Raw genomic sequence first — 11140 nt, 5'->3', positions numbered from 1 at the left:
TTCCACTTCGATATGACCATTTCCAAATTGATTCCTAGTTTTGTTTTATTTTGAGTCTTTGTGTTGTTGGTTGTGTCTGTTATAGTTGTGTGGTGTGTTATGTCGTCTTAAGTTGTTATTTTGCGTGTGTGTCTTGTGTTAAGTTGGATTCCTTTGTTTCTTTTCTTGTCTTTTATCTTTAGAGTCATCACTCGGGGCGAGCAATGAATTAAGTTTGGGGGTGTGATAACTCTATATTTTAGAGTTATTAATTGAGCTTTTGGACTTAAAAATTTAAGTGAAATGGAGTGTTTGTGCTATTATTATGGGGTTTTAGTCATTTTATTTCTTAACTTTGTTTGTGTAATTTGTTTTAATTAATGATAACTCTTGTGGAAAATATTGGAATTATGTTCTAAAAAAAATGTGGTATCTATTTTGAAGGCATAGCGAGAGGGTGCTTGGAAAGCTTAGTGAAGCATGTGTAAGGAAATCATATTGGAGCTGAAATTCTGACAATTGTTGCAACATCAGTTAACTTTGCTGCAGCAAAGTGTGGGCAGCCAGCAACATAAAGTCTGCACACTTGGCATGTACTTAGATGAGGTGGAAAGGAGCTGCAAAATGCTGAAAAGGCACAGGATGTGGTCCCCCACGTGTAGAGAGAGAAGGGGAGGGTTTATACCCTTGGTGAGCCCAAAAAGACATAATCTTCTTCTCCAAGAAAAAAAGGAAGAAAAAAGAGAACCAGCCGCCCATGCTCCATTGAAGGGACTTCTCTGCATTTCTTTGAGCTGAAATCATCAAGAAGAGAAGAGGAAGGAGAAGGAAGCTAGCAGAAGAAGAGGATTAAGAGTTAGAAGACAAAGAAGAGAATATCTCTATCAATTTGGCTTGTTTTTCTAAACTCTACTTTCATATAATTTTATTTTCTTTTTCTTTCTTCCTTGAACTCTTGAGATAATGTTGAATGTTTATTGTGGTGACTTGGGTATTTTTACTATGACTTAAATTGTTTATGTTAGGGATATTGATGAACCCTAATTTGCAATTGCCCCCAAATTGTTGACTGTTTTATGAAAATTTTCTCTTGTTCAATTGAGCTATTTTAATTGTGCAAATCTCTTGCTTGAGAATGATCAACTTAGGTGAGAGACAAGCTAGTTTTAATTCCGGAAGGGTAAAAATTAGTGGAAATGCTTGATTGATGCATGTTGATACTTTTGTTATTGATTAGTGAATAACTTAGGAATATTTTATTCACCTTGCAAACTTGAAGGATTGATGCTTGGAATTATGTTCTTGAAATTAAATTTAGCATAGGAATATGTGAATCTAATTGATGGAACCTTAACATGAGCATTTGGAAAAATGGCATGTGCATTAAATTGGAAATCCTAGTTACAAGAGAACTTTGCTCTGAACTTTGTTGCAACATCAGGGGCAAAAATACAAATTAGGGGGATTTGATATGCCTAACTTTTATCATCATAGTAATCACAATTTGTCATTTTCTAGCTTTATTGTTAAAAGCCTATTTTAATTATCTTGTTTAGTTCTTTTTGTTCTTTAGTTCAATTGATTAAGTCATAAAAAAAAAAGATAGTTAATTGTACCCCAAATTGTTTGATGATGATTTTTACAATATTTGTTTGGCAATCCTTGAGGAGACGATAAAAATTACTTTCATTATATTACTTGTTCAACGATTGTGTACACTTGCGCACACTTAGGAAAATCCGCAACACGTTCCCACTCCAACAGGCTGATCAGGGGCTTGGCTGGTTCCCGTGACCGACGCTCGCGCCTCTTCCAGGTTTATCCATCCCTGGGCCTTGTTCAGGAATTCATCCACGGTGCTGCACCTTTTCTCTGTATCTCTTTCCATAGCCCGCCTCCAACGAGGATTCCAGTCCTCAAGGCCATAAGCTTGGAACTATCGTCTGCGTCCCTGGCTCAAGCCGCGACGTTTGCGAACCTGCTCAGGTAAGCTTTCAAGGGTTCCTCAAGTTGTTGCTTCACGTTTGCCAGGGTGTCAGCTTTGACGCGGGCAGCTTGAGAAGCTCGGAATGCCCTCTTGAAGTCAGCAGAAAAGGTTTTCCACGAGTTGATGGACTGCTTTTTACACTACTTGAACCATTGACTGGCCGACCCAGTCAAGGTGGAAGGGAATATCAAACACCTTAGCTCGAGGTCGATGTTATGGGCCATCATTAGGGTGTTGAACATACCCAAATGATCCAACGGGTCTCCGTCTCCATCGAACTTAGACAAGTGGGTCATCCAGAAACCCGGTGGATACGTCGTGGCTTCTATGCTGGGGGCGAAGAGCTCGAGTTCGTCCCTCGAGTCGTATTCATCTTTTTCCTTGTCTGACAAGAGATTCTTCATCAGGTCCTCCATCTGAGCTAAACGCTCTAGGGTTTGGTCTTTACTTCCTTGGTTGTTCTGGGGCTGTTCAACAACTCCAGTTCCATTGTAAGCATTAGGCGGGTTATTGTCCCTCCAAGCTTGAGCTTGGTTAGGTGGGACACTCCCACTGTCACGTACATCCGAAAGACCATCCCCTCGGTGAGCATGATTACCATTTCTAGCTGGATCTCCCCTCTGTGAGTTGAGGCGATCTCGAAGGTCGGCCCTCGGGGTGGCCCGAGGGCTTTGCGTTGAATTCAAGCGATTGCGCAGGTCTTCACCAGATCTGCCACTTCGGTGGCTTCCGGTCCAGTAACTCCTATTTGAAAAGCTCGGAGCCCGTTGTTGAGGGTGAGGATCCGTGACTTTCCCGCGCGCTCGGCTGTAATGGGAAGGACCAGCGGAAGGAGGATTTCTCCTGCTGCTCCCATGTGCCGGAATGTCCTGACTGGACGGGGAGGAGATGGGTATCTTATTGGCGACGGGGGATGCCTAACTGGTGACACAATCCTAGTCCTGTCTGGATAGATCAAGTTAGGTCGCGACCGCTCCACTCTACCATCCCTCGCATCCTGCGCTCGGCAGTCTGACCGTGGTGCAGGATGGCTGGTCGGAGCAGGCTGTCTTCGCGAGCCCTCCCCGGATCTCCTCCGCGAGTTGCCTCGGGCCCTTCTGGGTGTGTTCGATAGTGGAACTGATCTAGGAGTTGAGGTTTGGATTGATCGACCGAATTGCTGATTGGCCCTAGGAAACTCCTCAAACACAGTTTCCTGGTGGTGGTGTGATGTGGGGGTAGAACTCGGAGTTGAGGCTCTGACTGATCAGCTGGGCCTGGACCGGTTATCCCGGCTGGAATTATGAGTCCCACTTTGCCTCTTTCCGACGTTAGCGTCGGTTGTAAGAGGGGGTAACCGGGCCAAGAATTCTTCGATTTGCTTGTTTGCTCTTGACAGCTGACTCCTCAACTGTATGTTCTCCATCTCTATCGCCGTCAGGAAATTCGGGTTCGGATTTGGCGGACGGGGTGCCGAACTCCCGGTGTCGCCCTGGCCCATAGGCTGCTTTCCCAGTCGCTGCTGGATCTCGGGGTTTTGTTCATTGGATATGGCGACATGGTGGGCCTCCTGCCCATCATGTTGATCTGCCTCATTACCATGTCTCGAACGAGTAACCACCACGATCAGGTTTTTACGATAGCACCAATCTAAATCCTCTCAATGAAAGCACCAAACTGTTGACGCAGTTCTTCGCCAACAGGTAATTATATGAATAAACAGGATGGATTAGTGCTAATTAGTGAACCGTAATATGAAAATAGTTTAATTCTAGATTTGGGAAATTAATAAAATGGGAAGGTGATCATTCCTTTCTTTTTTAGGTGGTTCGAAGGTTAAAATCCCTCTAGTCCACCAGTCGATATTATTGATATCTCTCGGTTAATCCTTACAAAGTGCTTCTTTACAAAAACACGTCCAACCCCTTGCAATGCCCAGGGTCTTGGTATTTATAGGGAGAGGATACCTGGGTTGGCAAGGGGGTCATCCCGTGACCTCTTTACCCTTCACGTCATCTCTGTGATACTGATGATTAATTCCTAAAACCTGACAGCGAAGTGTGGTCTAATCAATAGGTAAGGAGGGATAATGGGCCGCATGGCCCAAACCAGTCGTGGGATGTCTGAATACGCACGTTTATACTGCGTGCCCGAGAATTCAGGAATGGAAAGGGTTCGGGTGTCAGACCTATGCCGCATCACGAGCTTGATGTAGCGCCAGCTCGTGATATCCATACCGCTGACCCGCTGCCTTCGAGTGAACTCTAATCAGCTCGGACTGGACAGGTGGAAACCCGTAATAACAGCTCTGGGTGGATGATTTACGCGTGGCGGATCGAATTAGGCCTTTTTCATCTCGCCGATAGCTCGCGGATATTTAGAGCGTACAATTGTATATTTTGGAGGTGCTAAATAATTAATTTTTATTTCTTAATATCTAATGAGAATATTTATGTTAATTTATCAAAATAATAAATTTGATAATAATTAAATAATTAAGAAGTATGAGGAGAGAGAAAAAAAAATAAGAGTGCCAGTCAGTGACAAAGAGACCCATTAAGAGCCCTAAAGGGGTTAGTGAAAAAAATACATTTAAATGTAGATGTACAAAATATTTAAATTTAATAATTGTCTACCAAATATTAAAAATAATTCCACAAACATTTTTATTATAACAATGAAGCCCCCATACAAATAAATAGAATTATTAAAAATAATTGTAACTTTTGTTTGAAGTAGGTAATTATAAATTTTATAGTTATTGATGTCAGTAAAATTATGTTTAGATTAAGGAAAAGTAGAATTAGTATTTGAAATATTCAAAATTATTATCAAATCAAGCTAAAATGCAGATTTCATCTAAAAATACAAACCCTCAAATTATTAAAAATAAATTAACCAAATATATACTGCATTGCATTTGATATTCTCATTCCCACCAAAACTAACCTACATACCAAACACCTTAGTGTATAAATTTTATTCCAAGCTCTCACTAAACAAAAATCCTGAATCCGTCATTGGTGCCAATAGTCTCACCTTAATTATTATTACACTTCAATGTATAATGCTATATGCATGCAATATTATTTGAAAACGAAAGGTAAAATTCAATATTATTTAATAAAGACACAATAAGTTTTTATTGGAATTGAATTTTAAATAAATAAAAAATAAAAATAAAAGAATAAATTAGTTGGTCAATTTTAGTATATATTTATTAAAAGTATAATATTTATTGTTATCAAATACGATATTTTTTAGTAAATGACATCGGTGAATATAATATTATATTTTCTAATTCATCAAGAATTATAATGAGATTTTATTAAGTTAATATAATATAATATAATATTTTATGAATAATTGTTTTATTTTTATGTATAATTATTTTAAAAATAATATTAAAATATTTTCTTTTAAATGAAATTTATAAATTAATTTTTTAAAATAATGCACAAAATTCTCACGCTCAACCAAACATTGTCTAAAAAATCTAATCCAAGGTTTTCATACAGAATTAAACACATTTTTATAAGTTTCCAAACAATTATATTCTTCTTTTTAATATACTTATTAATAAGATAATAATTAATTTATACAAATGCATAGAGCAGATAATTTAATTTTTTTTTAAAAATGTTACATTTAAGTAATTATGCTAAAAATCCTATTATGTAATTTAAATGCACACAGATTTCATTCTATAGTTTTTTCCCCTTTAAATTTAGTTAAACTTACCATGCACATTGTCAATGAAAAAAATGAACCCTATGATTTAAAATTTTTATATTAATTAATGAGGAGTAATTTTAGAAGTACTCACACTAAAAAAACTTTCAATAATGTAATATATATTCTTTGTCATAGTCTACATGGCCTTTTACCAATAATGCATTTATATTCCATTTCATACTAGTGAAAAAAAAAAGGTCACGGATATGATAAAAGATTAGACTTTTTAGGAAAGCTTTTTTTTTTTGGTAAATATATATTTATGTATATAATATTATAAGTGAAGTGAGGATAGATTAGAGTAAGTTACCAAACAAGTTCAAATGTTCTTCCTACTTCCCTATTGGCTAAGAGTGAAAGAAACTTTGTTACTTAATAAGACTGAAAGAAACTTACTTGTCTATGTATGGATTGGGATTGGTGGGGGCCAGTTGGTCACATGTTCCAATAATGCAAAATCACAATCCACAGAGCCAATCCAATGCATGTAAAGCACCAAAGCTCCAAATAAGAATACTACTCATCAAAAACCAAACCATTAATTGTTGACCTTGCCAGAACTTGTCCTCCACTCCATATCAGACAATATCTCTTCACTTCATGCTTGTTGGACCAACTTGTATATATGTATGTATATATATATATTTTAATTAACAGTTTATTTCTCTATTATTTTCAACATCATCTTCATCATCATCATCATAAGTTGGGTGTAGTTACTATAATAAGTCTAACAAAGTCTATGAACTTCTCTCTCACAAGAATTTTTAGGCTGAAACAATAACTAGATTAATATTATAAAAAGGAAAGAAATTATAAATTAGAGGCTTGGTTGTACTATAGAAGATATTTTATGTCAGTGGATCTAAAAATAACCCAAGTTGCGTATTGATTTCTGAAACATTCACAGTTATGAAATCGGTGAAAACAAAACAGAAAAACATTTTGGCATTTAATTAACAAAAAAAAAAAAAAGATTCATTGCATTGCAGCTCCATTTGACTAATAATAATTGAAAGCAACAACAATACGATTCCAATCTTTATAATCACGGTTCACTAAAAATAAAATAATATCACACCAGAAAAGAAAAGCTAATTTCATAGAAGCTTTTTTATGTATAGTTTTGTCCGTAGGTTGGAAAACATGAAAACAAAATAATTGAAATAATTATTTAGAATTGATATACTCAATCCGAAATGTATTATCACGGTTCACAAAAACAAAAAAGACCCAGGCATGCAATTTCATGGAAACAGTACTCAAAATCATTATTATTCTTGTCCTCAAATTAGAAAAAAATAACAAAATAACAAAATTTGTCATGTAGTTTGTGTAAGTTTTCATTTTTATTTTTTTATTAAAAGTTAAATGAAATCTATAAAGCATGGCCCATGATTCTTCTGATATATATAATAGGGTCACTGCTAATAAGTAGTTTGTACTATTTCCTTTGTTATGTTTTGTTTTGCTCTTATTAGCCTATTACTTCAACACATAACAAAGAGGTTTATAACTTCTAAGCCATATTCAAAGGAGCGAAAGAAGCAATGTCAAGGCTTTGTAATTTGCAAGTACACATTAATGGTCAAGAAACATTCTTTCTAAACGAGGTATATATTAATATCTGATGATCTCAAGCATATATTATTTTTCAAGTGTTAGTTATTAACATATGTGTGGCTCAATTAATTTTTGTTGTTGCAGAAAGTCATATCTACTTATTCAGAAAAGTTAAAAAAGATTGTGAAGCAAGAAAGGAGAAGAACCCAGATGAAGAAATTGGATATAGAGATTGATGATTTCCCAGGAGGCCCAGATGGGTTTGAGCTAGTTTCAAGGTTCTGTCACAACAATGGTGGAATCAATATCACTGTCACAAATGTCTCTCTTCTGTATTGCTCAGCTGTCTTTCTTGGAATGACTGAGAAAATCTCAAATTTCAATCTATTGCAACAGGCAGAAACCTTTCTGGATGGATTGATTTATTGGTCATGGAAAGAAATATTGGCATGCCTAAATAGCTGTGAGTCATTATTTGCATACGCAGATTCATTTGGTCTATTAGAAAAGCTCATTTGTGCTCTTTTGTCAAAGATTATTGCTCATAATTCAGACTTGAACCTCATCATCACTACTACCTCATCCTCATCTTCATCCTCTCCTGATGAAACCTCTTCAGGGTTTAGATTCTCTTCTTGTTATTGCAAACCCAGTACCCCAGAATCATTCAAGCCAAGTTCATCAAGCAAAGCATGGTGGTTTGATGATTTGACCATTTTACCACCTAAGATCATTGAAAGAGTTATCCGGAGTTTAGGGGAGTACATGAACAATAACAGCAGCCTAATCCTTACCAAATTTCTCCTTCATTACCTCAAACTTGCCACTCATAAGAAAGCTTATAATAATAATAATTCATCAAAAGATGTGCTTGTGAGTCTAGCAGACACAGCTGTTCATGGGGTGATGTCATCTGATGAAAATGCTTTCTCTTGTAGATCACTCTTTTGGGTATTGAGAATTCTATCTGGTTTTGGAATTAGTAAAGAGAGGAGACTTGGTTTGGAGAGATTGATTGGTGCAGTACTTGACAAAGCAACATTAGATGACTTAATGGTTTCAGGCAACAACAGCGGTGCCTATGATGTTAACCTTGTGATAAGATTGGTTAGAGTATTTGTCAACTGTGAGGATGTTACTACACAGAAGTTAAAGAAAGTTGGCAGATTGGTTGATAATTATTTAAGTGAAATATCACCTGATCAAAGCCTTAAGATCTCAAAGTTTCTTGGTGTAGCAGAAAGTTTACCACACTCATCAAGAGACAGTTTTGATGGAGTTTACAGAGCCATTGACATCTATCTTGAGGTGAATATTATTTTTCCCACCTACCCTTTTCTTCTTTTTTAATTTCCTTATTCATATCATCATTGCCTAATAATTGATATGTGATTATAATAGATCATGCTTTAGGCTTTAGCAGGAGTTGTCAAAGTTAAAAGACAAAACAAATGTAGAAAGAAAGAAATAAAAGTGTTTGGAACTTAGAAGGTTTTCCTCATCCCAAGATAGATTTCTAATAAGTCGAGTAGCTAGCTAGCATTGATTTAACATAAATTGTTTTCTTCCATACTTGCTTGTTATATAAAAATTAGCTGGTGGTGATGATAATAGTGTTGTATTTATATTTTTGTGTGGATTTGGGTAAGAGACGATGACATCTAATCCAATGGATAGAGCTAAGAGACGATGACATCTAATCCAATAGATAGAGCTAAGCTATATATATGGAAGCTGCTTTCTATATATATATATATCCTTGTTTATAAGTCCCCGTGACTCTAGTGTGTTTTATGATCAATATATATATATATGTTTATATAAGAATATGGGTATTCACTTTCCCAACTAAGAAGGCCAAAATGAGACACAAACAAAAACTTGGCCAGCCAGATTGGGAAAGTGATCTTTTGTGTACATTATTATTATTTGTGTTTCATGTGTAAAAGGGACGACTCCTGTTAGAAATTGCATAAAAACTTCCTTAAGTTTTGAGGGAATTATTATTATTTCTATCCTTAAATTTTCATAGCAACCACACGTTATATTGCTTGACATGTGAACCTTATTAATTACGTGGAGTCATCTACACGTTATATAAAAGTAAAAGTGAAAAAAGAAGCCATTTCTTTTGGAATAAATTCTTAAATAGGGGTAAGATTTTTGGCAGAAGAAAAGCTTTTCATTAATTTTTGGCAATAGTGAAAATGACCCTTGTGTCTTAACATATTCCTTTGCATGTGTTGTTGTTTTGGATTATTCATATTTAATGTGCCGGGCAATCTAGGATATATATATAGTATTAATTTGATGTCCATGCATTGACGAAAATATCAATTTGTCGATGCACCAAGAGACAAATGGAATCTCTTATATATTTGGGGTGTTCTTTCTTTGAACTCTTTCCTCTTTAATCAACTAGTGTTCTGACTAGCTAGTGTTCTAGTGACACTCTTTCATTGCCCACTTTTCCAAACAGAGATTAGTTGTAAAAGATAACATACATACAATTTATTGCTTATAAGCTTGTACCGGCCTATATAGCTAGTTAGACGTTTCCATAAAATACCATACTTAAAACGACATATATGAACACCTTTCATATTTGTTACCACATAATGTATTCAATTACTATATATAAAAACTCACAATTAAACAATTATACATATATATATTTATATAAGTTTAGTTAGTTTGACTGATAACAGCTAGCTAAGCCTCCAAGGTTTTAATATACATTTTTAACTAAATTTTGATGAGAAGTGAAATAGTTTCATTTATAATTTTTTGTTGAGTTTCATTTATTTTAATTGAGTACTAACTTTAATTGAGATGTTTCTCTATTAGCTTGATTTCCCCTATTTTTATTTTGAAAGATATTTTTATGTGTTTAATGTGAGCTAAATTAGAATACTTTGTATGTTTGGTTTGGTGCAGTCACACCCCACACTCTCATCAGAGGAAAGGTCAAAACTATGTAAATGCTTGAAATTTGAGAAGCTGAGCCTGGAAGCCTGCAAAGAGCTTGCAAAGAATCCCAAAATCCCACCAGAAATCACAATTGATGCTCTTATCAAACAGCAATCAAAAATAGTATCCACAAACAGTGAGTTTGGAAATGATGATTATGATCATTTGCCGAGTTTGACTGCGAAAATGGCTTCGCGAAAGGCTTTCTATGGCGGTTGCAATAATAATAGTGAAAAATTCACAGAAGAAAAAGAATTTGTTGAGCAAAACTTGCAAAGAATGCAAAGAAGGGTTATAGAGTTGGAGAAAGTTTGTACAGAGATGAAGGGTCAAATGTCAAGGATGGTTAGACACAATGTCTTTGGCACACCCCATTCTAAAACCCCACCTAGACTATGTTGATTTCTTTATTTTCTTTTCCCTATACGGATATATATATTTTTATATATATATGTATGTATCTATAAAAATGTATTATACACGCATGCATATGCATATGAACTTATTTGTTGTTTGAAATGTATATAATAATATTATTTTCTCTAATATTCTTATAAGAGCATTGCTATAAGATTAGGGCTGCACATAGGGTAGATTTTGCAAGTTTTGCGGGTTTGGTGGGCGGGCTTAGTTTGAGGGAAGTGTGTACTGAAACCCGTCCGAACAAATTCAGAGTTTCATCGAATTTAGGATTTAGATTGGATTTATTAGATTCAGATTTCAACAAAAACCTTTCAACTTATACTCCCTCCCTCCATTACAAAACCATTTCCCATTCATTATCAACATTTTGATGTGTATAAATATGAAGAAGAAAAAAAGCTGAGAAATAGAGTCACAGAAAGCTATATACAATTATAGCTTATCAAAAGTCCAAGGACTATGCATAATCTCATACAATGTACATCATAAGCGAAATCAAAATTA

At 35.4% G+C, this 11140-nt stretch overlaps 1 protein-coding gene across 1 annotated transcript; it reads left to right on the top strand.

The window, feature by feature from the left end:
* The first annotated feature begins 6226 nt into the window (after positions 1-6226).
* LOC133824100 (BTB/POZ domain-containing protein At3g19850) lies at positions 6227-10670 on the top strand. Its single transcript, XM_062256965.1, has 4 exons — positions 6227-6307; positions 7205-7293; positions 7388-8551; positions 10181-10670. The coding sequence occupies exons 2-4, from the start codon at positions 7231-7233 to the stop codon at positions 10613-10615; spliced, it is 1662 nt and encodes a 553-aa protein (XP_062112949.1). The 5' UTR covers positions 6227-6307; positions 7205-7230; the 3' UTR covers positions 10616-10670.
* Positions 10671-11140: the final 470 nt, after the last annotated feature.

This window comes from Humulus lupulus, chromosome 3 (assembly GCF_963169125.1).
Source record: "Humulus lupulus chromosome 3, drHumLupu1.1, whole genome shotgun sequence".
Lineage (NCBI taxonomy): Eukaryota > Viridiplantae > Streptophyta > Magnoliopsida > Rosales > Cannabaceae > Humulus > Humulus lupulus.
The sequence above is the reverse complement of the archived record's forward strand: the minus strand, read 5'-3'. Positions and strand labels throughout refer to the sequence as shown.